The sequence below is a fragment of the Lissotriton vulgaris genome, chromosome 10, assembly GCF_964263255.1.
Source record: "Lissotriton vulgaris chromosome 10, aLisVul1.2, whole genome shotgun sequence".
Lineage (NCBI taxonomy): Eukaryota > Metazoa > Chordata > Amphibia > Caudata > Salamandridae > Lissotriton > Lissotriton vulgaris.
In genome coordinates, this window is record NC_141698.1 from 1,010,865,209 (window position 1) to 1,010,893,097 (window position 27,889).

The 27,889-nt window shown below is 45.9% G+C and overlaps 1 protein-coding gene across 4 annotated transcripts in view; it reads left to right on the forward strand.

The window, feature by feature from the left end:
- DNAJC13 (DnaJ heat shock protein family (Hsp40) member C13) overlaps positions 1 to 27,889 on the forward strand; it is a 1,694,551-nt gene that overhangs the window by 1,282,965 nt on the left and 383,697 nt on the right. For all 4 annotated transcript variants that reach the window (XR_015300721.1, XM_086942056.1, XM_086942057.1 and 1 more), the window contains 2 exons: positions 6,462 to 6,561; positions 19,251 to 19,325. Coding sequence is in view for 3 of the 4 variants with exons in the window: in XM_086942056.1 (XP_086798182.1) it covers positions 6,462 to 6,561; positions 19,251 to 19,325 (175 nt within the window). In the remaining variant the exon portion in view is untranslated. The remainder of the gene's footprint in view (positions 1 to 6,461; positions 6,562 to 19,250; positions 19,326 to 27,889) is intronic.

Here is a 27,889-nt window from a genome sequence, read left to right on the forward strand (position 1 = left end):
GTAGATGTTTTGAAAGGTGTGGACGGCTTTAAACATTTATGCTTAATTGCAGGCAATGTTTGTTGTAATATTAGAGAAATCAACTGCAAAAACTGTCCTACCAGACTAAAACAGGCCCACAGACAGTCAAAAAAACGATCCACACAGTGACTTGTTAGACCAGCCTTTCTGGCACTTCCAGATTGCCTTATCGGTCAGCCCAACCCTGGACAGCATCAAGGCAGTATTGTGCATTTGCAAAAAGCTGCACTCTGTCAGTGTAACTGACTTTACATCTATTGAGACAGAGAAGTGCATAAAATAAAGATTTTAGAGCCTCACAGGTATTTTCCTCTTGGTTCCCTCCCAACATTTGTTTTGCTTTTGCACCCAGCTGTAACACCTTTGACTTCACATGTTTTTAAGTGATTGCCAAACTTAAACTGTCATTTATTTTTGTGTCATTTGTCATTTTTAGTTTTTCTGTGCACCTTTAAAAAAGTTCAGACAAAGAAAGATATTCACTAGAAAAATGTTCTTTGCTTTTATATATATGTTAGTATCATAACATAAACGATTAGTCAATGTTCGAGGCATGTGGGCTGCTGAATTCACATCTGTGCATAGATCGCCGCCTAGTGTTGGGTCCGGATGATTGCACCTTGTTGTCTTGGAAGAGTCTTCGAAGTATCACGGGATAGGTGACTCCTCCCCTGGACTGCAGTGCGAATGGGCATCTTCTCCATCCTCAGATTGGTTTTTTCCGCCATTAGGTTCAGATGTTATTCCTATACTCCAACTTCGGAATCGAAACAAAACTTTTATAAAGGCCAAAAGGCCTTCGACTTCGGCGGTATTGTTCTCGCTCGGTACTTCTTGACTCGATCAAGCTTTCCATCTCGAACCGGTCGTCGACGCGGGCCGTTGGGCCTTTTCGACGCCACGTGGTCCTGCTGTCGATGGAAAGGAGCCCGTTCAAAAGGTGCCCACAATGCAACTCCAAGTTCCTGCATACTGACAAGCACTCAGTCCATAAGGATGAAACCTGCCCAGCCTGTGCCCAATTCCGGTCGAAGAAAACCATACAGATTCGACGGGCCGCTAGGCAAGAGATGCAGCGACAGGCACCGGAACCAGACAACATCTTGAATGATGACCAAGAACTTCCAGAAGCTCCAGATTCAGACCTAGAGATCGTCACCGTCGAGGACTACTCGGACTCCGACGACGAGATCCCACAGGGGCAAATGGTGAGTACACTGCCCCCAACACCGATTACCCCGTTACTGAAGGCTCCGGTCAAGGCATCACCAAAAGACCTTAGCCAAGATCCAAGAAAACATTCGCCAGCCCCGCCGTCCGGCTCGGCACCGAAACCTAAGCCTTCAAAGACCCCAGGGCCAAGTAACGTGATCCCAAAGAAGGTTCCAGAGCCCAAAAAGGTCGTCGACCCGAAGTGCGTCGACCCGAAGAAGGCCGTACAGCCTAAAGGCGTCGACCCAAAGAAAACCGTCGACCTGAAGAAGGCAGTCGAGCCGAAGGGCGCCGACCCTAAAGAGGCCGTCGAGCCAAAGAAGGACACCGACCTGAAGGGCGCCGACCCGAATAAGGCCGTCGACCCAAAAAAGCCAGCTGTGCCTAAAGTCGCCGAACTGAAGAAGGTCGCCGACGGAAAGGGTGCCGTATCGAAGCCTGTAATCCGGCCGGAGAAGGCTATCTAACCAAAAACAAGCGCTCCGAAAACACCAGTCGATCCCAAAAAAGCCATCGACTCTGCAAAGGACAGTCAACCTAAAAAACCTGTCGAGCACAAGAAACGTGTCAAACCGAAACACCCGGTCGACCCAAAATCACTTGTCGACCCAAAGAAAGGGCCCGAGCTGAAGAAGAGTAATAAGGCACCAAAAGTCGTCGAAACAGAAGGTGTTATCGACCCAAAGCCAAAAAAGTCAAAGACACAACCAAGGACAGTGGAGGAAGAACTCTTCCATCCAGATCCATCAGACGACCAGGCAAAAATATATATTAATCCTGAGACTGGTAAAGTCACAATCCTGCCCAGGAAGGAGAGGCCACTGGACACGGACTCTCATTCCCCCATTCCACTAAAGAAAAAATGTCTTTCTATCCCACTATGCCTACTACACCTTTTGCTTCTTACTCTCCTTCTCACTATGGGGACAAATGAGGGAAACACAGGGGAGGATCCACAGCATGATTATGATTATCCAGATGATCCTAACTCTCAAAATGAACCATGGGGGGGAGCCAACAGGGGAGGCTCCCCCTCCTGATAAGGAGTCAAAAATACTAGAGGCCTCAGGCAAAAGGGTAGCATCACAGGCCTCCAATTCATGGAGAATTGTGAATACACAAGCTCTGCTAGCTCGCTACGACAGGGCGCACTATGACCAGCTTGAATTAATGCAACACCTGCCTGACCCCTTTAAAGCCCAAGCTAATGACCTCATACAGGAGGGAACATTTATTACAAACGCCTCCATCAAATGTGTGCTTGACGCAGCCGACACCGCAGCCAGGTCTATTAACAATAGCGTTTTGCTACGACGACATGCATGGCTGCGTATTTCGGGCTTTAAGAACGAGGTGCAGTTCACCATTCTTAACCAGCCAGTCAATCAAGACTTCATTTTTGGCCCTGCAGTCGACACCATTTTAGATAAAATGAAGAAAGACACAGAAACTGCAAAATCCATGGGTGCATTGCAGTTTCAGTAACACAGAGGTTACTTTCGATGCTCCTCATACAGAGCAGCTACACGAGGTAATACTTCACAGACCTCATCTTCTTACAAAGGCACCACCCAAGGTTCCTTTAACAAAAACTCCAACAGAGGAGGTTATAGGGGCAACAATAACAAGGGAAGAGGACGTGGAGGCAATAACACCAGAGCCTCCACTGCCACAAAACAGTGACTTCATCACGCTACCTCCAGACCACCTAACACCGGTCGGAGGCAGACTCCAACAATTCCTACCTGTCTGGAACGCAATTACCACGGACAGGTGGGTGAGACAAATAATCCAGTATGGTTATTGCCTAGAACTCACTTCTACCCCACCAAACATACCACCCAGACACCGCCCTATGTCCAAAGAACACATCACCCTGCTACAAGAAGAGGTGAAATGCTTGCTGGAAAAGGGGGACATAGAGCCAGTCCCTTTCCAACACCAAGGGACAGGGGTATACTCCCTATACTTCCTTATTCCCAAGAAGGACGGTTCCCTCAGACCAATATTGGACCTCAGACCCCTAAATCAATACATACTGTCGGAGCACTTCCATATGATCACACTACAGCAAGTGCTCCCGTTGCTACAGCAAGGAGACTTCCTGGCAACATTGGACCTAAAGGACGCGTATTTTCACAAACCCATCCATCCAGCTCACAGGAAATATCTCCGGTTCACAATAGAAGGTCAACACTACCAATTCAAGGTTCTCCCCTTCGGGGTGACCACTGCTCCAAGAGTGTTTACAAAATGCTTAGCCACAGTAGCTGCACATCTCAGGAGGCAACACAACCATGTGTTCCCGTACCTAGACGATTGGCTCATACAAGCAAAATCGTACCAACAGTGTGCAAAAGACACGTCTCAAACACTCGAGCTGCTACACAGCCTAGGGTTTTCCATAAACTACCCAAAATCGCATGTACAACCATCCCACATACAACAATATTTGGGAGCGACTATAGATACCTCAGTGGCAAAGGCATACCCAAACTCAGCGACGATAGCCAGCATGCAGATGCTCATTTGCAAATTTCTGCCACAACACTCTCTTCCAGCTCGAGTTTTCATGCAGCTCATAGGCATGATGGCCTCCTTCATATTCATTGTCCCCCATGCCAGACTTCAAATGCGTCCATTGCTAGCACGGCAGTGGAACCAGGCTCAAGGACAACTAAAAGACCTAGTGTTGGTAGACAGTCGCGCTCACAACTCTCTGCAGTGGTGGAACCCACAAAACCTTTCCAAGGGGCGACTGTTCCAAGAGTCGGGTCCACAACTAGTACTAACAGCGGATGCATCACTGACAGGCTGGGGGGCCCACCTCCTTCACTACACAGTACAAGGGCTCTCAACAAACAAACAAAAGAAACTGCATATCAACCAACTAGAGTTGCTAGAGATATTCCTAGCCCTGAAAGCATTCCAAAAATACTTGTACAGCAAGACTGTGTTGATCCGGACGGACAACATGACAGCAATGTACTATATCCAGAAACAGGGAGGAACACACTCTCCACAACTGTTCCACTTAGCACAGAGCATATGGATGTGGGAAATTCCAAAAGATATCTTTCTCCTGGCGGAACACCTCCCAGGGAAAGACAATCAGATTGCAGACCTGCTCAGCAGGCACAGCCAGAAAGTACACGAATGGGAAATTCACCCCCAAGTTCTCCAACCATTCTTGAGGCAGTGGGGGCACCCAGAGATAGACCTGTTTGCCACAAACAAAAACTCAAAATGCCAGTACTATGCCTCCAGGTTCCCACATCCGTTGTCACAAGGCAATGCGATATGGATGAACTGGTCAGGCAGATTTGCGTACGCTTTTCCCCCAGCACCACTGATTCCGCTGGTGGCACGCAAACTGCGGCAACAGTCACTCACACTGATCCTAGTTGCTCCCACATGGGCGAGACAGCCATGGTACACAACGTTCCTGGAACTTTCAGTAGTTCCTCATCAAAGGCTGCGCCTCGCACCCCATCTTCTAACTCAGAACCATGGAGAAATCAGACACCCAGATCCCAATCAGATGAACCTAGCGATCTGGCTCATGAAGTCTTAGAATTTGGATACCTTAACTTGCCTCCAGACTGTATGAACATCATTAAAGAGGCAAGGCGACCTACTACGAGAGCATGCTATGCAGCGAAATGGAGAGATTTGTTTTTTACTGCAACAATAACCAAATCAACCCTTTAGACGCTTCCATACAGAACATTATATGTTACCTGCTGCATCTTCAAAGATGCAACCTAGCGTACTCTTCCATAAGACTACACCTAGCGGCTATAGCAGCATACCTTCAAAACAGACAACACCTTTCACTGTTTAGAGTACCAGCAATAAAAGCTTTTATGGAGGGTCTTAAAAGAGTGATCCCTCCGAGACACCCGCCTTCCCCAGTCTGGAATCTAAATATAGTACTTACCAGACTTATGGGACCTCCTTTCGAACCTCTACACTCATGCGAACTGCAATTCTTAACGTGGAAGGTGGCTTTCTTAATTGCCATTACCTCACTCAGGCGAGTTACCGAGTTACAAGCACTAACCATTCCGGAACCCTTCATGCAAGTACATGCTAACAGGGTGGTTCTTAGAACAAACCCTAAGATTTTGCCAAAGGTCATATCCAACTTCCATATTAATCAATCAATAGAACTGCCAGTGTTCTTCCAAAATCCAAAGTCAGTAGCTGAAAGAGCCCTACACACACTGGATGTAAAGAGAGCTCTGCTTTATTATGTGGGCAGAACTAAATCATTTAGGAAAACAAAGCAATTATTTGTTGCTTTTTCACCACAACATAAAGGAAATACAATATCAAAGTCAGGAATAGCCAGATGGATCGTTAAATGCATTCAAATATGCTATCAAAAGGCTAAACGTACTTTAACTGTCCCCCCGAGAGCACACTCTACGCGAAAAATGGGGGCATTCATGGCTTTCCTAGGGATTATTCCTCTTGAATACATATGTAGAGCAGCCACATGGACTACCATACACACCTTCACAAAACACTACTGTGTAGACGTGCAAGCAAAGCAGCAAGCTGCTGTAGGCCAGGCTGTCCTCAAAACTCTTTTTCAAACTGCTGCAGCTGGCACAGGTAACCACCGCTAGAGGAGATACTGCTATTCAGTCTATGCACAGATATGAATTCAGCAGCCCACATGCCTCGAACGGAATATGCTGCTTACCAGTATGCATCTGTTCTTGGCATGTAGGGCTGCTGACATTCATATCACCCAACCTCCTCCCCGGTGCCTGTAGCAGCTGCAGCATTATCTTTTGCATGGCCATCTCTTACTTTACTATCTCCATCTCTGCCACAATGGCGAAAAACAATCTGAGGATGGAGAAGATGCCCATGCGCACTGTAGTCCAGGGAAAGAGTCACCTATCTCGTGATACTTCGAAGACTCTTCCAGGACAACAAGGTGCAATCATCCGGACCCAACACTAGGCGGCGATCTATGCACAGATATGAATGTCAGTAGACCTACATGCCAAGAACAGATGCATACTGGTAAGTAGCATATTCCTTATTTCACGTATGTTGAATCCTGTCATACACCGAACATCCATGTTATTTATTGCATTTTGAAAGGCAATTGTTATTTCTTTTTTCAAGTTGTGAATTTGTAGGTCAGAATCATCATCATCATCAAGCTTTCTCATTGGTATTCTGTGTGATTTTCTATTTTTATGTGATAGGTTGTGAACATAGTAACCAGTAACCAGGATTGTGTAAACAACATTGCAGAGTCTTTGGTTCTCTCCAACCTTCTAATACTGTTGCACTCGCTTCCATCAAGTAAGTTTTGGATTAGCATTCACCCACAACAATCATTCAAAAATTGTCCCGTCATGTTGTATTTAGAGGAGAGATTTTGAGGCAATACTAGAACATTAACTATGACTTCACTCGCAACTGAATAAAACGCTCATTGGTAAAGGTACGGATGGTGTCTAGATCAGTTGTCTAGGGTTTATCAACTTCACCATCTCAATCAGCCTCATGTAACTCATTTATTATTGCACTGTTTGACAAGGTTAGACTCTTTGTTTAATGTTTAGGTCCCATAGATTAGTTGGATTGTGTGTATACCATGTTGGAGGCTCCCTATCGGTCAGATTGTTTTGTGTGTTTGACTCCCATTATTTTTTAAGTAGAGTGTGTTGAAATCACACTTTGTGAGTTGTGCGTTCAAATTATTGAAGGCGTTTCATCCAGTCTGCTTTCCACATTTCCAGTGTCAAGGGGTTCTTGAGATGGCTATTTTATGTCGGACATTAATTGGCTGGTACTTTTTGCAGGCGGACCCCAAAAACAAGCACTTACAAGAAGAGTTTTATGTTTTTCAAGGCTTGACTCTGCTCTAAATTTCATTATAACAGACCATGACCAGAAATTGTGCCAGTACTAATCCCAAAGTCCACCATTTCCATATTCAGTTGACCGTTGACTAATGCTAGTTTTATGTAATCCTCATTGCCCCAGTATCCTTATCCCTACATAATAACTGATCTTGCCTACTCCGCAAATTTTTTAATATGCCAAATCGTATGTTCCTTAAACGCTATTACCCTTCATTTAGTTTATAGTATTCAGTGATTTTATTATCAATTTTCATGCAGTCAAAAAGGTTCTCCTGTGCCACCGCCCTGCATACCATTCTGGACTTGAAGTGAGGACATTAATAGAACTCTTTCGGATTTCGTCTGTAATAGATCATCATCATTACTATCTCATTTGGCAAGCTATCCTGATTGCCAGACATTGCGGAATTAGTTACCACTCAAAAGTCTGGCCTGTTCCTGAAGCCACTGACCCTGGACTGGTCTCAACGGACCACTTCAACAACCTTGTAAGGATGTTTAACATCACATGTATGTGCAGAGGTCAGCTTAAAGGAGAAAACAAACTTGCCACTCCCTCATTGGCTTCCCCATCAAAGCCTTCCAAAAGTACTCCATGTACTCTCCAAGTATCAGTGGTCACATCAGATTCACTACACTCAGGATATACAGACAAGGCCTGAAAACGCACCAACGTAAACCCTATCCTCCAAAGAAAAACACCTCAGTCCCTGGTACACCCAGGACTTCTTAAGAAACACATTTGCAGTGTGTAGATTCTAAAAGAAAATAAGGAGGCCAAGTGCCGCTAACAGCCTCACTGAAAGCACTCAGCACTTAAGGCAAATCTATCAAAAGCAGTACCAAAGGTTTACCATCAAGTAAGTGAATTAAAGAAGCAAGGCGCTCTTCAAACATTTCAACGCTGCCTCAGTGCAAAGTCATCAATAATTTTTTTTGTTAAGATAAGCCATATCAGCTACCACGTCCACAGCCTGAAACAGCTTCTCAACTCCCAAATCCCCGTCGTGCTACATAAAGTGGAGCACCTTTAACCTTGAAATACTCGCAAGTCACTGTTATCCTCAACTGCCTAAAGGCCACATGCTGTGAAGGCAACATATTTCCATCATCCCATTAGAGGACAGATACACATTAGCCAGTAGCATGAGGTGAGCGAGAAATACTCCTCTGAACTGAGCCTTGCTATAATTCACAGTCTGAAGCTTTTATAACCAATTGTTATTCTGAAAACTATGTAAGGAAACAAAATAAGGGTGTGATGCAACAAAAATAAAATGTTATTACTGCTGCAGAGATTCTGCTCTGGAACAGACCTATACTTGGAACCATAGAACATCAGTATGTAAGGGACTGAGTCACCATAACACCTCAGTGTCTGAGTCCAACTAGATATAGTGCCTCTCTTGTCCTTTTAACCTTACCAGAGAAACAAGTGAATTGGCACCCTGAAACTCAGTACTCTCGACCCTCTAAGGGATCGTGGTAACAGGACACACATTTTCGCTCTCTCACTCAAACGTGTCCACAATATGATAACCAGGAGACACCTTTTTTTTTTTTTACCGATTTTATTGAAATATTTATTGGTGCAGCACAGCCTAAGTGGCCCATACACAAACATTATGATACAATGCATTTCTGAACAGTTACCAGTGTTTCAAAGCATAAACAAAATATTGTAAGAAACAGGAAAAAAAACAGGCACAAACTAGGCACCATCCCTCACCCAACGGAAGATGTCTGTCACCAACATTAGAGTAGTGGGATCTACAAAGTAAGAGTATGCCTGTGGCCATATGGACACGTTGCTTGCTTGAAAAGGGATTCTTGGGGGACGTATAGGAGGCATATCTATGCCCCTGTAGTCAGCCCACCTCTTCCAAATTTTCCTGTGCTTTTGTGGGCAACCCTGTGCCTGGAATACTGCGACCTGCATATCCATGCATTTGTCCATAGCGCGTTTCCACCCCCTTCCCCCTCCCTACAGCGCTGGGCTGTGTCTGCTTGGCCAATGTGAGCCCCAGAACAAGAGGTGTTGTTTATATCTGTTTTCCTCGATCCCATCTACACTGTGCAAGAGGAATAACTTGAGTTCAAATGGGAGTTGCCAAGAAAGCACTTGTTCTAAGCAAAAGGTTGCCCTTCGCCAGAAGGACAGGAGTGCCCCACAGCTCCATACTGTGTGCAGGAAGCCTCCTTCCTCTGCATTGCATCTGAGGCATGTAGGGGATGCTATCACACCCATGTGCCAGAGGCGAGCCCTGGTATATTTACTCCTGGTAAAGGTATTTAAATTGGATTAAGCTGAACCGTGTTGCGATGGTAGCACCATGGGGGGTCGCCAGAGCCTCCGCCCAGTTGTCGTCCGCAATGTCTCCCTCCCAAGCAACGCGCCCAATGTGGTCCTGTTGTGTGTGACTAGCGTTTGGTAAATTTGCCTGATTTTGTGTGCGCCTAAGTCTCCCATTAGCAGTCGCCCCTCAAGTGAATGGAATTTGTGAAGGTCTGTCAGGGATCGGATATATGGTGTCAGTGCTTGTCTGAGATGCAAGCACCTGTAGAACTGGCTACAGTGAAGTTGGTACTCTGCCTGCGGCTGTTTAAAGAACTTAAGCACCATCCCTTTCATAATGTCCCCTGGGGTGGATTCCCCGATGGGTTCCCAAGCCCGAAACCCGGGCAATGCAGCGACGTGCTGAAGGTAACTGCCCTGCCACAGTGGGGTGGCCTGTGTCAGCCGTCCCTCCTATCACATCCTCCTAACCGTGTGTCACCATTTCTGAATAACCACTTAAGCCACTGGCGGGAGGCGCTCTGCCCGACTTTAGGGAAAGTGTAATAGCGATTGTCCTCCCATTGCCCGTCGTTCTGTTGTGAATGTATCTAGGACCCTAATTAAGACATTCCCGATTTATGCCCTTATGTGGTTATATCAAATCATATCCTTATAAAGGCATAAGAATCATATCCATATTAAGTCATAGCCAATGCAGTCCAAATACGGCAAGGCTATTCCCATAGACTCCTAGAAAGCACAACACGTTCCTAAACAAACCAAGTCTCCAGCAGCCCGGGAATTCCCCCTGCTTCAGTATTGCTTTGTCCTGGAACTGCGAGTTCTTAGTGACGTCTTATGTCAGACCTTACGTCAAACTCAGCACGTTCCAGGTATAAATATACCAACATCTGCCTTAAGCAACACACGGTGGTTTGGGGCAGATCAACTATCTACTTTCCAGACGCCCTGCTGATGAGAGTGCCGAAAGAAGCCGACCCTCCCTGTTGACGCACTGAGAGAGACGCTGTCTTTTCTCCTGCCGAGAAATCCAGCTCCAGTGTTTCCCTGATACCCTCGCGGGTTGCTGGGAGATCAAGTCCTGAGAAAGAGATACAAGACCTCCTTCATTCTATACCCAAGGTACGGAGCTGATTAGACCTTTAGAGAATTCTTGATTCAGATTCTTGGCAAAAACTGTAACTCATCTACTCCTTCCCACGTACTAGGCTTAGGTTAGGTACACCGGGGTAGGCGTATCTTAGAAACACCAGTTGAGTATGTTTAGTCATTATTTTATCTTGTATGTATTTTATCCATTTTAAGTATCTTATGGCTTAGAAACCATATAAATGCTATTACAGTATTATTTCATAACTCATTTTACTGTACGCACTTTACTTTATGACAAGTATTGCAATTGTGGCAATTCATTTCTCTTGCATGAGAAAGACGACTTTTCAATAAATAACCCTTTTATTGAAAATGCCTGTCCCTCTATTTCTCTGCACTTCTGTTGAAACGAAGCATGCACGATTGACTGAGTGAAATAGCTATCTATTGTTTCCGCGACTCTGGAGATATTCCTTATTTAGGGGGAACAAAGTTGTCATGTTATATGGTTGTCAGAAGCTAATCCCTTCTAGTCTATTCAGGAAAGTTAACACCTTCTTGTTTACTCTAGAAAGTTTCCAGTGTCCTCCTGAGCTAGCTGGCACACACAATTAAGTCTAACATATTCAATAGAGACCTAGTCGACCTAAGTCCTACGTCTAAACTATCGTTTGTTATTCCAATGCGCAGAGCCTATTGGGAATATAGGAACTACACTACAGTTCGATTGCATATGCCAGGTCAGTTTGCGCTCTGTACCACCATTCATTTATATTGAGTAGGTAAGCAGGAGAGTAATAAGCTTGAATATCATCTGCAGCAACTCCTCCATAATACGTGGACTGTGTATAGGTCAGAAGAGCAACTCTCACCGCCCGCCTACCCAGAAGAACAGATAGAGGATTGCATTGATCTGTTGTAATCGCAACTGTAGGATAGCATACGGGAAGTTCTGGAGCCGATACAGTGGCCGCAGCAGAGAGACCATTTTGAAAATGGGGCCAGTCCAAATAGGGATAGTGGAAGGGGGGGCCACGCCTTCACCTCCTCCCTGAGAGGGGGTAGTAGGGGCTGAACATTGTGAGACCAGGAGAGGGTCTGACAGGGTGGAATATAAACCCCCAGGTATTGAAAGCCCCCAGTAACGTGGGTCAACTGAGTCGCCCACGTGCCCCTGTCCTGGTCACCGCAGACCGGGAACAACACCGATTTGGATGGGTTAGTACATAAGCCTGAAGTTTCCCCGAACAGCCAAAGTATTTGCACAATCCTTGGGTCAGAAAAGCCCAGGTCTGTGAGAAAGAATAAGGCGTTATCTGCATATAATGTAATGGTGTGAGAAGTCTCAGCAGACCACTCGAACCAGGGGGCCCCATCTCACCCAGGTGGCAAGGGGCTCAATCATGATGGAAAATAAGATCGGGGATTGCGGGCACCCCTGTCTCGTACCCCTATAACTTGGTAATCGGTCTGATCGAGCCCCAGCCACACGTATTGAGTTAGTGAGGCCTGTATAGAGAAGGCGAATGTATGATGGGAGCCGCGGCCCTGAAGTGAGGGCTTGCAGGAGGAGAAATAAGTAATTCCAACTGAGTGAATCAAATGCTTTGTCGATATCTCACAGTAGGAGGGCTGTGGGACGACATTGTGTACATGCCATATATTGTGTCGCGTAGGTCTATGCCGCATAAAGCCAGCCTGATCGGGAAGAACAAGTTCACAGATGTGTAGGAGGGGGCGATCCACGAGAACTTTGCCCTAAAGTTTGGCTTGGAAGTTCAGTCGTGAAATTGGGAGGTATGAAGAAGTCTCCTCGAGACGACGCCCTGGCTTGTGAAACGTGACAATTTCTGCATGCCGCCAGTACGGTGTGTGGATAATCCATAGCTTCTAGGAGCACTTTTAGCAAGTGTGTGCCTAATTGAGTCATGTAACATTTAAGGAATTCACTCGGGAATCCATAGGGTCCCGTGGTTCGGCCGGGGCGCAGGCCCGATGGGGCATTAGTTAGCTCTTTTACTGTGTTGGGTGTATCGAGTTGCTTTCGTATATGATCTAGTACCGATTTCGCTGGTATGTCCCTCAAAAAATGACTAATCTGATCCTGGGATAAGACCTCCCGCTTCGCATATAAACTCGAGTAGTAATTTGCGAATGCCTGAGCCGGGGAGTAGTACGCATGTGACCGTCCGCATCGCTGGCACCGGGGTTGGTGACTGCACCATTTGGCACAGCCGGTGTAGCATTCTACTTGACTTGTTGCCCCACTGGTAAATTCTGGATTGGGTCGCCTGCCTCGCTATTTAGGCCGGGTTTGTGAGCAATTGGTGTAATTGCTGTTTGATGAGAATACGACGACATTTGACCTCAGTTCAGCCTCAAGGGCTCTTTGGCGGGTTTTCAACTCGACCACTTGTGTGAGTCGGCAGCGCTTCTCCCCGGCGCAGTAACTGATATTGACCCCACGCAGGGTGTGCTTTAGGGCTTCACACAATATCGTACCCAATGAGGCAGTGTCAACATTAAGTACTAAATATTCTGTGACAGCTTGGTGAAGTGTGGTCCGGTAAGCTGGATTTTTCAGTAGCCAAGGCGACATCTGCCACCGGAACTGGGACCTATCTGCAGGCTCAGCGTCACTGGGGAGTGGTCAGACAGCCCCTGAGGTAGGATGGAGACCGCTGTGGCCCTATGAATCTGAGAGAGCAGGGAAAATAAGTAGTCCAGCCTAGAGGAGGGAGGATTTTACCTGTGTTGTGGGTTTGACTCGCGGTAGCTCGGACTCTGTAGCAGGGTTCATGCTACAGTGGTTGCAGCAGGCATAGAGCCCGAATGGGAAGCGAGGCAGAGTTCTTTGATGGTTTTGTGGACTTAACCTCCAGTCTTTTGTTGAAGAAAACCCATATTACCATTCTAGGAAATCTCAACTTGCACTTTGTAGATCGGAGTATCCCCAACGTCAAGAGGCTAGAGCAAGAACTGGAGAGCTTAGCACTTTCCCAACTAATAACAACAGCTACTCTCATCAAAGGTCATATACTTGACCCTGTGATCACTAATAACCCAAAAATCTCAATACTCCCCCCTACAGCCCAATACCGTGGTCAGACCACCATTTAATTTTGTTTTTATTAGAAAAGGGAGAGGTAGCTAAGACTAGCTTCAATCCTATGAAGACTTCCCCCCCACTCCCCAAGTGAGAAACTGGCCTAAACTTAATGTAGAATCCTGGGTTAATTCCCTGTTGGTCATCTGGCTTTAGCACCTATGGTAACACTGAGAAAGTATATACCAACTGGGAAAGGTGGATTCTTCAGTCTTTGGAGGAATCAGCACCCAAAATGAACCCTAAACCTATCAACATCATCAAAAAGGTACCTTGGTTTAACTCTCAGCTAGCAGCATTTAAAGAAAGGGTGTAAAGAGCTGGAAAGGGAATGGAGAAAGACCTATGACCCCCTACTTAAAACCAAATATAAGACAGCGATTAAAACCTATCATACCCAAATGAGAGAGGTAAAGGCAGGGTTATTTAAGAACAAGATTGCACAGGCTCAGAACTCTTCCAAAGAGCTGTTTTAAGTGGTGAAATCACTGACTACGATTACACAAAACGCCCCTCATCAGCAGGCCTCTAAGGAAAAATGTAATGCGCTGGCCACATTTTTCCACAAAAAGGTCATTGACATTTATAGCTTCTTCCATGTTGAATCGAACACCCCCAGAGGCCATGAAAGAGATCAAGCGGTGGGGGCAAGCCCTGCACTGACGCAGTTTCCAAAATTGGATAAGAAGACGGCCCAATCTCTCATGAGGGAAATTCGATCAGACTCCCTACTGGATACTGCCCCCCCCCCCTTCCAATCCTTGTAAAGGCCATTGATTGCCTTTTTGGCATCTATTGTTGGCATGTCAAACCTCTCTCTGCAGTCAGGCACAGTCCTCTCGCCATGGAAGCAGGCAATAATAAAACCACTGCTAAACAAACCTAGTCTGGATCCTGCCCAGCCAGAGAACTTCCGATCATTATCACTTCTCCTGTTTATTGGTAACATTGTGGAGAAACATGTTAAAAGAACTCTCTCACAATTCCTGGAAGATCATCTTCGGTTACACCCTACACAGATGGGGTTCTGCCCCAGCACAGAATGGAATCCGCCCTGGTAGTGGTGTCCGAAGAATTAAAAATGACCCTGGATCAAGGAGGAGCAGCTGCAATACTGCTCCTGGACCCACGTGCAGCATTCAGTACCGTCGACTAGGGCTTGCTGGCTAAAAGACTCCGGGCAATCAGTATTCAATGGAATTCCCTGAACTGGTTGGGGTCCTTCCAGGTTATGGAAGGCAGCCTCTTTTCTGATAGTAAGCCACTCATGTGTGGGGTGCCACAGGGCTCATCACTTAGCCCCACATTGTTTAATATTTATATGCGCCCTTTGGCAGATATAATTCAAGGATATAGCATCTCTGTAATCTCATACGCAGATGACACCCAGCTGGTGGCGTCTCTTGACTCCAGGATCAATGGTGAATCAAGCCAGCTGGAGCCCTGTCTTGAACGGGTGGTCAAATGGATGACAGAGAGCGGTCTTAAAGTAAATGGGGACAAAACCGAACTGATGGTCCTCTGCAATGCAGGGGTACCTATGCCCCTGGCTAGCTGGCCCCACTGCCAACGGAGCGCTCCAGTCCCGAGTACGGCTTCAAAAATCTCAGCTTCTGGATGGATAAGTAGCTCACCATGGATACCCAGGCAAGTAAGGTGGCAGGTACTTGCTTTGGGCTGCTAAGAATGCTCCGGAAAATCCTCTACAACTGAGGAAAACGGTGATACACTCCCTAGTCACGTCCCGCCTGGATTGGGCGCCCCTAAGTATGTCGTCAATAAGTTACAGCTAGCTCAGAATGCAGCGGCTAGACTTCTGTGTCACATTCCAATGAAGGAATCAGTAAAGAAGCATCGCAGACAGCTACATTGGCTTTCTATTGAGGCGATAATTAAGTTTAAAGTACCTTGTATCACATATAGAGCCATAAACAACACAGGGCCCAGCAAGATTAGAAATCTAGCCGGCCTATACCTCCCTAAGAGAAACCGGAGGTCATGCTCTGAGAGAGTGTTAAACAATACGAGAATAAAAAGGGCCAGATTGGGGGGGAGAGCCTTTTCCCACCTTCCTCCCAAGTTATGGAACCCTCTTCCTAGGGAGTTAAGATTCACAGTATCATAATCCACCTTCGGGAAGAAACTAAAAACCTGGTTGTTTAACAAGTGCGACTAACCTCCTTCTTTCTCGCTTCTCTGTGTTCATGCTTAGCGATGGGAGGCCTCCGGGTAGCCATGCACTCTATAAATCATAATAATAATAATAGAAAGGGATTCATGAGCCGTCGAGGAAAAGGTTAATCCTGAATCTTCTGGGTGATAAGCTCTCCAGGCGTCCGACCACCCCAGGGATGATGCCAGGAAGCGTAATTTGGATTCTCCTGTATGGTGGCCAGGGCCCTCAGCACGCCACCTGTCAACAGGTGCCATGGTGTCATTCCAGTCACCTCCCATCATCGCCATGTATATATATTTTTTTGCAGAGTTTTATATAGCGCGCACTTGACCGGAATCCGAATCGGGTATCAGAGCGCTTTACATAGCACCAGTTACGTTACATGAGGACACACATTAATTTTTCTTAGGCACAGGAGATTAAGTGATTTATCCAGAATCACAGGATGTTTTAGCATCATTACAGAGACTCAAACCCAGTTCACCCAGGTCGGAGGTCGAGCGCCCTAGCCGTTAGGCCAACTCCTCTCCCCAATGCCTTCTGGAAGTTCTCCCCAGAGCCACAGGACTCTGACTACAAATGTTTGCCCTATGGGTTATGGGGGTCGTAAAATCTACCTATAATCAGTGGTTCAAAATGCAGTGTACCTGCGGTAAATATGTACCTCCCATCTGGATCTGCCCACACCTTGGAGGATCTGTATGGGACTCTGCGATGGATCAGAATTGCTGTGCCCTGTGGGCAAACCCTGAGTGGAAGACCTGAGCAAACCCGCAACGAGCTAGGCATAGTACCTTGGTATGCATCATGTGGGTTTCTTCCATTACGAGTATGTCTATTTCTACCCTTTAAGCTTGCTTTAGGATTGCCCTGCTTGATTTTTGTTGAGGACCCCCTGAACGTTCCATGTCATGATTCGAATCCCCCCTGAGCCGATCACCAGATGCGTCTGTGGCCATCTGTAGTCAAGGAGGATGCCATGTGTGGACCGGGCATGAGAGGACTGTGGTGTCTGTGTCTGTGGCTAAATTGTAGGGAACATATAAGAACTGAGTGCAACCCCTCTACCCCCATCCCTCACCACAATACCCCAGCAAAGTGAAGCCACTTTTGTTGCTGGGGTGCCTCCTAGACCCCAACGGGAGTTCAGGGGGGACCTCCCTTTGAGCGCCAATTGGAACTCCAATTTGAGCGAGATCTGTGTCTACATTTGGAGGTGGAGTTCTTTGGACTGTTCTGCCTGGTGCCATGAGAGGAATCAGACTTCAGCAGGGCGCGGCGTATGTGGTCGGAGATAAACAGACTTGTCAGCCCAGAGGAAGATCGCCTCTGGTGTGTTGAAGAACAGGGAACGTAACTGGTATACAACTCTCCTCTGTTCCGGGTAAAGTAGCATATATTGAACGTTAAGTTCCCGTTGTCTACGCTTGGCCACCACAAATGATTGACGCTGTTGCTGGACGAGCTGGGGTAGTCAGGGAAAATCATGATGATTTGGGAATTATAAATGAGCTTGTCTCTGTGGCCCATGGCAAATTGGAGCATGGTGTTTCTGTCCAGGTAGTTTAACAATTTGGCAATGATGTATTGGGGCCTTTCCCCTGGAGGGGGTTTCCTTGTGAGGGCCCGATGGGCTAGCTCCACCAGCAAACGGGAAGAGAGCGAATCCTCTGGTAGTGTAGATCGCAACCACTCTGTCAGGAACTCCTCCATTGAGGTACCTTCGCATCCCTTCGAAAATCCCACAAGGCACAGATTATTCCGCCTTGCGGGGCCCTCTACATCTTCCACACATGCGGCGAGTTCCTGTGTCACCACTGTGGGTTATGAACTTTTTGTTGGATCGATGTTACTGTGTCTTCCAGTGATGATACCCCGGTCTCTGCTTCTTTCATGCAGTCGACCGCCTTTCTAAGATCTTGTCTGAGGAATGAAACCTCTATGCCGACCGCGCCAAATTTAGCGTCTAGCATGTCACCTGACTGCGTGATGGAGGTCAGAAGGCGGCGTTGTCTGTGGTGGGGGTCCTTTCGCCAGCTCCATCTGCAGCCCCAGCTGTGGCCGTTGCGTATTGGTCCACGTTGCTTTGCTTCATGGAGGGGACCGAGAATTTATTTTTGGTTATCTTGATGTGGGGAGGGGTCTCCACTCGTTGGGTATCCCTGCTGTCCAAAGTCACTCTGACGATGCTGCACTCCTTTTGGGGTTCCCGGCCTATCTGCTTGTCCCTAGATAAGGGACCGGGCGAGACACCACGAGCTGGGCCTCATGGAATCAGTCCGCCACGGGCTGCACCAGGCCTGCCTTGCTACCCGGGTCCCACTCTGCGCAAATATGGTCTCAAGCCTCCCAAGACTGGGGCACCTCCTCAGCTCGGCTCCAGCCCCAAAGTGCAAGGGTCGATAAAGGGCCCGTCTACACTTAATCTTTTTATGTGAGGACCTTTAGCAAATGAGAAGTACGCTTCATTCGATGTCGAAGTAAAGGTTCCTCTACCTTCGCTTTCACCAGTTGTGGTCAGGAGTTTCCAGAGGGAGGGGCACCCAAGGGACCAGAGAATGACCGGCGTCCACTAGCAGTGTAAAAGAAATCTTGAATGCAGCTTAAGTTGTTGATATCTCTAGAATAGCTACAGGTCCTGAAAACCTGCATTCATATAGACATAAATACTCTAGATGAGTAAGCTTGGAGAGAATCTTATAAGCCATGATAAAAATTTGAGGTTAATTACTACGTCCGCCAGGGTCCTATTACGCTAAACCTCAGCTTGTAGTTCCCTGTGCTTAAAGGTCTCAACCCTCTTTGTGATCCAGCCAGTACAAACTGCGTTCTTACCACCTGGTCCTACATGCATGGTTGCTTCAACTCACTGAGCAGTGCTGCCACTGTATTTTAACTCATTCTCATTTTTAAATATCTAAGAATCACTCTATCACCCAGAGGGCTCTCAATCCTCGCTGTCTCCACAACTGCCCTGAGACTTTACAAGCTGATGTAAATTTCTCGTGTCTAGTTCTAATTTTGGTTTTCTCTCCCTCAAACGATGCCTGTAGAGTGGTTCCTTAATTTTTTTCTTAACTGCTTAATGTAAGTGTTTACACATGAAATATGAAGAAGCAGTAAGGAACACCAGTTACTCAACAAGCTTACCTTCTTACCCTAAGTTTGTCCTTTGTCAGGTCTGTGGTTTGTGACAAATTTTCTGGACTCTTACACTATGTCTGGAGAATAGCTTGTTTTCCAATCAAAGCGTCCTACCCTTAGTAGTCATAGATACTGTACATGTAGGCTTGTAATATGAAATTACCTTTATTTTATTTCCAGTATTTATGCACAAGCAACATCACAAGAAGTAGTCTGGTGATCACATTCCAGCGTATGAATATGAAATCTGTGTTATATGTTGATAAGTTGACTTGTCCTTATAGTGCATCTGTTTTTTTTCTGTAGGTCGCCAGCTTGTTCTTGAAACACTCTATGCATTGAGCTCCAGTACAAAAATTATTAAGGAAGCAATGGCTAAAGGTATGAACATGAGCAAATGATCATTTGTTTGGGGACCATGTTATGAGAGTTAAAATATATCTTCTCTAACATTGTGCATATTTATTTGTCAGTCATAAGCTTTTATTCGATATGCAAGATATCTTATAAGCGCACATACAATACAGCCATTTGCAAATGTACAAAAAGCATCACTTTAAGAAGGCAATATTAAATCTCATTTAAAAAAGATAAAAGGACATAAAATGCCCAGAATAATTTAGCTAAAAAAAGAATTAAACCGCTACTGACAGTCTCTTGCAACGAATAAACCAAAACTGCTTTAAAAATTTGGCTATGCCACATACGATAGGAGGGGATGTGTCCGTCATTAGGATGCGCAAAGCTACTAGGTAGCTACGTGTACCCATGTTTCGGCAAAGAGGTTTAAGCCAAAAGCTCCTGGGCTTTGCATAGTCTGGGCATTCAAACAGGATATGCGTGATGGACTCTATCCTACTCGGACAACAAGCACAGTTTGGGGACGTGTGAGCAGCTGATTTCCAGTTTGATACCACAGCCCCAAGCGGGAGCGAACCAACTCTAAATTTAAAATAAAGTGCTCGGTCAAAAGGGAGGGTGATAAGGTCCAATTAAGGCTCAAAAACCACAACATCTTTTACTAATAAAAAGGCAGCAGTCGACTTGCAATGGTCCGGGTTTGTAACTAGTTGCTCCGCAGCCCATTTCCAGTAAAGACTCTTCACGGCCTCTTTTGGTGGGGCTGAATGTGATGACCAACAGTCCCCCAATCCGATTTTCTCCAGAAGCTTTTTAGTGTCTCTCAGCCATCTTATTTTTGCCCAGCCGCCCAAGCTCATTATTTCCGCCAATCCATCAGCATACGATTTTAGCTCTTCACCCCTCCAAATTCGTGTCCATAAAAGGAGAGGGCGAAGCTGGGCTTGGTCTTTGATGTTTTTGCAGCCTGTATCCAACAACACAGGCACAGTTGGGGTGCTCAGAGGGATGGCGATAATTTATTTTAAGAGCTTACTCTCCACTGTAGCCAGGGCGTCCAGACGGCAATGGCCCCACAGTTCTGCCCCATACAAGGCTGATGTTACTACCTTAGCCTTGTAGATATCAATTACTGGGGTAAGCGATCTCCTAGGTGAAGCCCGGAATTCCCTCAAGAGGGCTCCTCCTACTCTCTTATGGTTAAGAACCATCTTATCGATGTGGGGTGGGTGCCCAGGTCATTCTGTCCGTTATCCGAATTCCAAGGTAGTCGAATTCGGATACTTTTTCCAAGGCAACAGAGTTAAGCATCGGTGGGCGGCCCAGTTTCCTTGGGGGATTTAGGACTAGGTACTTAGTTTTGTCCACGTTAATTACTAGACCCTTTGCAGCACAAAAATCCTGGAAACGGGTTAGCAGTTTCTGGAGGCCTTGCGGAGTCTTGGAGATCAAGAGCGTGTCATCCGCAAAAAGCATTATTACTTGTTGGGTAGTTGGTGTTTTAATTATAGATAAGGTTTCTTGAAGATTAAAGGTAAGAAACCAACCGATCACTTTAAAGATTTACTTTGGATCGCACTAAAACATCCAAGCAAAGTGGTTAACGCTTTGATTTTGTTGCCATGCTGAATTGAGGAAGATTAATTCTGGCTCTATGTGAGAGTCAATTTCTCCCTTTTGCTGGTTACCATGCAGAGACTGTTTTGCTAGTTGATACTTGCGAGAGTTTTTCATCTGTTATGCTAGTTGGTATCTGCATCAGTTGCCTGCCACCGGGCTCTGTTGGGAAGCTACTGAAATACTGTTTTCACTCAAGTGAGGCAATCAATTGATTTGTTTTTGTGAAACATTTTATTGCTTTTAGAACAAATTCACCCGATTAAACAAATGAGGAAGAACGTGTGAAGGCATGCCAGACGATGTGTCCTTTGAGATAACAGAAGGCATGTATGTTCAACTTTTGGTATGTGCAGGATGAGACTTGTATGATGACTCCCAGCATAAGCACTTTGCACACACAAGAGCGTCAGTGCAAGGCAAGACACTCCGGCAACCGCCCACATCATCGCCGCAGTTTGGCCCATCTGTGTTGAACGATCTAATCCAATCCCTTGTCATGTGACCGCAGCATTGCCATCATGCCCTAGGGGCATGGCCAGGTCTATCGGGAAGTCCCCGGATGTTCCCTACTCAGCCATAATCCCACGGTGAGAGGTCCAAACTAGCTTAGGCATGCATCACTGCATCCCACTTGGGTAGGATTGGGGTCCTATGTACCCCCCCGTCCTCCTCCTTCCGAAATGCCTTTCACTCACATTTGCCCATTTAATCACTTCTTTCCAACACCCATACAAATCAGGCTCTCCAACTGACTTCCAGCCGATTGTTAACTGTCTGCGGGAAAAAAATAAGTGCCAGATTCATGACCCTATCCCTTATCTTGTGGGCTGTACTGCATCTGTGGTAGCCCAGCAAACACAATTGTGGGATTTATTTATTTATATATTAGTCATTTGTAAAGCGCCTGAATCACCTCAAATGGGGTATCTCCGCGCTGAAGGCATAAAGAGGTAGGACAAGCAGTGTTTAGAAAAGCAGAGTTTTTAGTTTTTTCCTCAATCCTAGGTAGTTAGTGGAGAAGCGGATAACCATGGGTAATTGGTTCCAGAGTTTGGGTGCAAGGTAAGAAAATGATTTATCTCCCAATCTGGTATGTTTGATACGGGGTATGACAAGAAGGCCTTTCCCTTCTGAGCAAAGGGTACGCGATGGTGTGTATTTGATCAATTTGTCAGCCAGATAGACAGTGTCATCTGGTTTAAGCCTTTCAATACTATGCAGCAGATTTTGAAATTGATTCTTTTACGTATAGGTAGTCAGTGGAGTTTTCGTAGGAGTGGAAGTGAGGAGGCATGATAGGGTGCACTGGTTACCAAGCTGGCTGCTGTGTTCTGCACAACCTGTAGACTGTGTAAACCAGAGTCCTTGGCGGAGATCAGCAAAGCATTGCAGAAATCCAGGCGGCTGAGTACTAATGTTTGTAATACTTTATTCGATAAAAATGTATCATAAAAGTAGGTACAATTTCATTTATAAAATGATAAAATACAAAGTGGATATATACAGTTCAAAAGACCAAAAGACATAAGGTGCAGTGAAAGTCTTTCCATAATCAACCAGATTAATTAGTCTTTGTTTACTAGCTCGTTTTCAACTGGATAAGTTTTGAACAAATCTGCCAGGCTCTTCCCAGGTACTTTGCTAATCCACAGATGACCATCATAGAAGTTGTGTCCGTCTTCAAAATCCGAAGGGCCATCATGCAATGTCTCACTCCTAGTTCCCTGCACACAGGTTTCAGCCATTTCTTTCTGGCTCCCCTATAGGCGCTACAAGCAAACAGGAAGTGTGCTAGGGATTTGGTGGGATTGGTACATCCTGGGCAAGAAGCTTGGTGGTACACGGAAGATTTCCAGCATTTGGTGAATTCGTTCAGCGGAAGTGTCCCATACCTCAATTTTAGATAGAGAGTTCTATCTCTAGGTGTTTTAATGAAGTCTAAAAACGGTTCCAGCTTCTTCTCCGGTTTATGTTCTAGAAACTGGTCGGTTAAAGTGCCCCACCTAGTGTCTTTTAGACCCTTGCCTTGCACCCAGTCCCAGTAGATTTTCTTAACTGTTACTTTCAGAGGAGGGGACTGGGATAGCCACACTTCGCTCAGCCCTAGATTGTTAACCAACTCCTTCAGTTTGTTCAGCCATTCGATTTTCTTTGATCCATTCAAATTAATTCGTTCGTCAAATACTGCAGCATAGCTTGCCAACTCTGGTGTCCTTCTTAGACGCACCCAGTACAACAATGGGCGAAGGTAAACTATGTCTTTGATGGAACGCCGCCCCTTATCGTGTAGGAGTGGTTTTAAAGGGGTAGACTGTGGGAGGCCAACTAGATCTCTTAAAAACTTGTTCTCTGCTTTTACTCGGTCTGCAGTCTTGTCAAAACCCCATAGTTCGACCCATATACTGCGACGGCCAGAGCCTTCCCATCCTAAACAGCTAAAGCGGGGGCAATGGGTCTGCTGTGGGAGGCTCGATGATCTCTTGAGATAGCCCCTGACACTCTTTTGAGGTTTAAAAGCATTTTGGCCACATGGGTGTCCCATTTCATTCTTTGGTTGACCCTTACTCCCAGGTAGTCAAAAGCATCCACCTCCTCAAGCTGGGTTCCGTTGAGGGTGACATTGATCTTTCTAGGTTTTTTGGTCTGGGATAGTACCATCAGTTTGGTTTTGGTTGTGTTGATGGTTAAGCCTCGTTCTTCGCAGAACAGATGGAACCTATCTAGGAGTTTCTGAAGGCCAGAGGGGGTTTTGAACATCAGGAGGGTGTCATCCGTGAAGAGGAGGGTTGGTGTTTTTTCTCCCGCCAGGACTGGGGCATCGGCTGGCACCTCTCTCAAATGGTCTGCCACCCCATTTATAAAGAGAGAGAACAGAGTCGGGGCCATCGCACAGTCCTAGCGGACCCCCCTGTTCACTGGTATCCTCCCGGTCAATGCGCCCTGACCTCCCCATCTAATTCTTGCGTAGGTGCCCTCATGTAGTCTTTTTATCAGCTCCAGGAGATATTGTGGGAGACCCATAGCCCGGAGCACTTCCCACAATTTGGCACAGAGCACAAGGTCGAAGGCGGTTTTGAGATCTATAAAGGCCAGATATAATGAGCCTTTCCCGATGGGAAACGGTTTTCCAGTATGTTGCAGCAAATCTGAAAACCTGGTCCATCGTTCCCACCTTCCGTCTGAACCCTGCTTGTAAGTGTGTTAAGATATTTACCTCCTCTAGCCAGGACACCATTCTAGAAACGAGGACCCTGCCAACCACCTTCTGAATTACGTCGATCAGACTTATCGGTCTGTAGTTGGCAGGGTTCTCTTTGGCCCCCTTCTTGTATATTGTAACCACTTCTGCCCCTTTGCATGACTCAGGGACTGGGTGGCCCTGGACGAGAAGGTTCATCAAAAGAAGGATGAAATTAGCCCATAAGGTGGGTTCATGTAGGAGTAAATTACCTGGCAGGCCATCCGGGCCAGCAGCCTTCCCAGGCGCTATATTATTAATGGCCATTTGGACCTCTGTTAATGTAAAAGGATCTACTGCGTTAAGGGGTATATGCTCAGGTTCTAATACTGATTCTTCGTCTAGTGTCTGCTCTGTGTCAGCCTCACAGCAATAGAGATGTAAAAAGTGAGAATACCATTGCTGTTCAGTTATATGATTTGGGACGGGCTCTTTTCCCCTTCTATTAAGTTTATTTATTAAGTCCCAAAATACTGTAGAGTCCTTTTCATAGGCCGCTCTTTTGAGTTCCTGCCAGTGGTCTTCCTCCCAGGCACGTTTTGCTAAATCGATGGTTCTATTGTAATCTTTTCTGGCCATCCTTACTGCTATGGGATCTTTTTTCTGGAGAGCCAATGAGATAGCCTTTCGCTTTTCTCTACAGTTAGCTGTAAACCATAAATTGCCACTCTTAACTGGTTTGTTTTTGTGACCTGTGGAAGCTTTAACCTTAAAATATGAACTTATATTTAGTATTTGTTCCCCATAGATTCCACTTAAATCTATTACAACTCCTTCGTCCTGCACAGTAATGAGCAATGTTAATTCCACACTTTTTAATTTGATCAGGTTACCGATACTAGTCAGGATGTTCTCTTGGCAAGCCACCTTATCCCATTTTAGCCTGCGGTTGGAGTTTGTTGGAACTACTTCTTTGGTGAGAAGTAAGTCGATTGACTTCCTCTTGCAGTCCCATTTGATTTCCAAGCAGAGAGGGTTATGGTCACTGTCCGGCATCTGCTTGACCTCCATATCTACCACATTCCCCCATAGTTTTATATCCAGAAGGATGTAGTCGATGCGCGGAGGGCCATTTAGTCTGTTAAAGGTCATGGCCCCATCAGGATCCGAGGGTGTTCTACCGTTTAATGCACGAAGGTTATATTCTAATGTTAGAGCATTAATTTGTAATGCCCTAGCGGACCATCTCTTAATTGGTCTTAAGGTCAATACTGGAATAGAGTGTTTCAGATCTTGTTCATTAGACCCCAGTAGATCTTCCTCACTTACGGGTTCGTACGTACTGTTCAAGTCACCTCCCACAATTATATTAGTTCTAATGCATGAATCAGGGTCTTGCATGTTGAAGAGGGGAGGAAATGGAAGACTTTACGGAGCAGGCTGAGGGCATGGAAGCAAGCTCATTTGGTTGCTGCTATGTGCTCATCCAGATTCAAATTGTTGTCAATAAGGACTCTTACATTTTTAACCACTGGCTTAGGAGATGGAGCCGGGCCTCGTTCCTCTGGCTACCAGCTGGGGGACCAGCTGTGATTGTGTCTTTGAAAAGCATTATTTCTGTTTTTCCTGCGTTTAGCTGCAGGAAATTGCTGATCATCCAAGATGTTATTGCTTTCATGCCTTCCGCGAATATGTTTTGAATGTTAGGGATATCCTTATCGTAGGAACGAAGGAGTTGTGTGTTGTCTGCGTAGGAAATCGGGGTAAACCAGATGTTCCTGAGTGCAGCAAGGGGGGCCACGTACACATTAAAAAGGGTGGGACTAAGACAGAAACCCTGGGGTACCCCTTTGGTTATTGAGGTGGTCTTAGATTTAAAAGATCTGAGGTTCACTGTTTGGGTTCTGCCTTTGAGAAAGTCCCTCAACCATGCTAAGGCTGTGTGCTGGATGCCTATTGAGAGTAGTCTATCCAGCAGAATCTGGTGTGAGATGGTCTCGAATGCGGCGGACAAGTCGAGCAGTATGAGAATTACTGCTTGGCCAGCGTCCGCCTGCATTCGAATGTCATCTGTTACATTAACCAGGGCTAATTCGGTGCTGTGCTGGGGACGGAATCCTGACTGGGAGTGATCAAGACAGTTGGAGGATTCGACGAATGCAGAGAGATGTTTGTTAATGTGTTTTTCCAACAGTTTACTGTATAGGAGAACAGTGAGATGGGACGGTAGTTGGTTATGACGTTGGGAGATAGTTTGAGGTTTTTCCTGATAGGCATAATCTGAGCATCTTTCCATTCTTTAGGGAGTTTACCTTGTTTAATTGAGCTGTTGAGAATGGAACAGATAGGCTCGGCCAGTTCAGCTGCGAGTTTTTTGGCAGGTTTAGCTGGGATTAGGTCCTTGGGAGAACCTGATTTGGCAGATTTTATAAGGATTCTGTGTCCTGTGTGGTAAGCAAAGGGAATTCTTTCAATGTGAGCAGTCTGGGCGGGTGGGTAATGTTACTAGTCAGGTTGTGCCTGGAGTTGGCGCTGGGAGTAGTTATCTTGTTGTAAATGTCCTCAATTTTTTGTGTGAAGTGATCAGCTATGTTGTCTCATAGCAATTGGGATGGTTCTTTATCAGGATTACATGGGGATAATAAGAGTGTTAGAAATGTGAAACAGAGTTTTATATGTGTTATCCGATTGCTCGAGTTGGGTTGCTATGTGCTTTTTCCGAGCAGATTTAAAATTTTTGTGGTATGTATCTAAGGCTGATTTTTACTTTCCCTTGTCCCTCGGGTCTTTGGTTCGGCACCATTGGCGTTCTAGCTTTTTGCATTTGCTTTTCTCTGATAGAAGATCCGACGAGTACCAGGGGGTCTGGGCACGGGTAGGGGCAGTCTAAGATTTTTTCTCGGGGATCAGAGCATCTATGGTGTGTTTGATAGAGTCTTGGAAAGCCGTCAGACATTCCTCAATTGTGTCCACAGGTGGCGGATAGAGAGGGATAAATGCTTCCCGAAAAAGAGTTGGTGTTAATTTGTGCCATTGTCTGTAACTGCAAGTTACTGAAGCTTTGTTGGATATGTGTTTACGCCGGCCCACCAGGTCAAATGAGATTATAGAGTGGTCTGACCATGTAAGTGAATGAGTAGATTTGTAGATTGTATCAGAAGAGTTGGATAGAACCTGGTCCAGTCTGTGGCCTGCAATGTGTGGGGGGGCTTCGTTTTTTTTAATGAGGCCTAGGGCTGACTTTCCTTCTGAAAAGTATCGGCTTCAGGGTCCAGGGCGTCCGCACTATATACATTGAAGTCACCCAGAAGAAGAAATTTGTTGGAAGAAATCACATGGGGAGCAATCATGTCCAGAAGATGTGTAATGGAATTGGAGAGAAGGCCGGGAGGGCGGTAAACGAAGGCACCCTTCCAACTCAGCTGTGAGTGGAGGTCTAACCTAAATATGAGAATTTCTATTTTATCACTACTATATTGGTCTAATATTGTGGCTTTTATTGGGTCTTTGTATATAACAGCCGCCCACCGTGCGTGACATGTCAAGTTTTAAAATACGGTAGCCATCTGATAGGGCAGTGGGTATGGCTGGGGTGGAGGATGGTTTTAGCCATGTTTCCGTCAGGAATCCAATATCCGGGAGAGATGAGGAGAGTAAATCCCAAATATTGATGGCATGTTTGGGGAGTGAGAGAACATTGGCCAGGAAGCAGTCCCAACTGGCTTTGATTAAGTTATAGCTATCCGTATGGGAAATAGTGCGGGGATCATTGGTTACTGGTGGAATA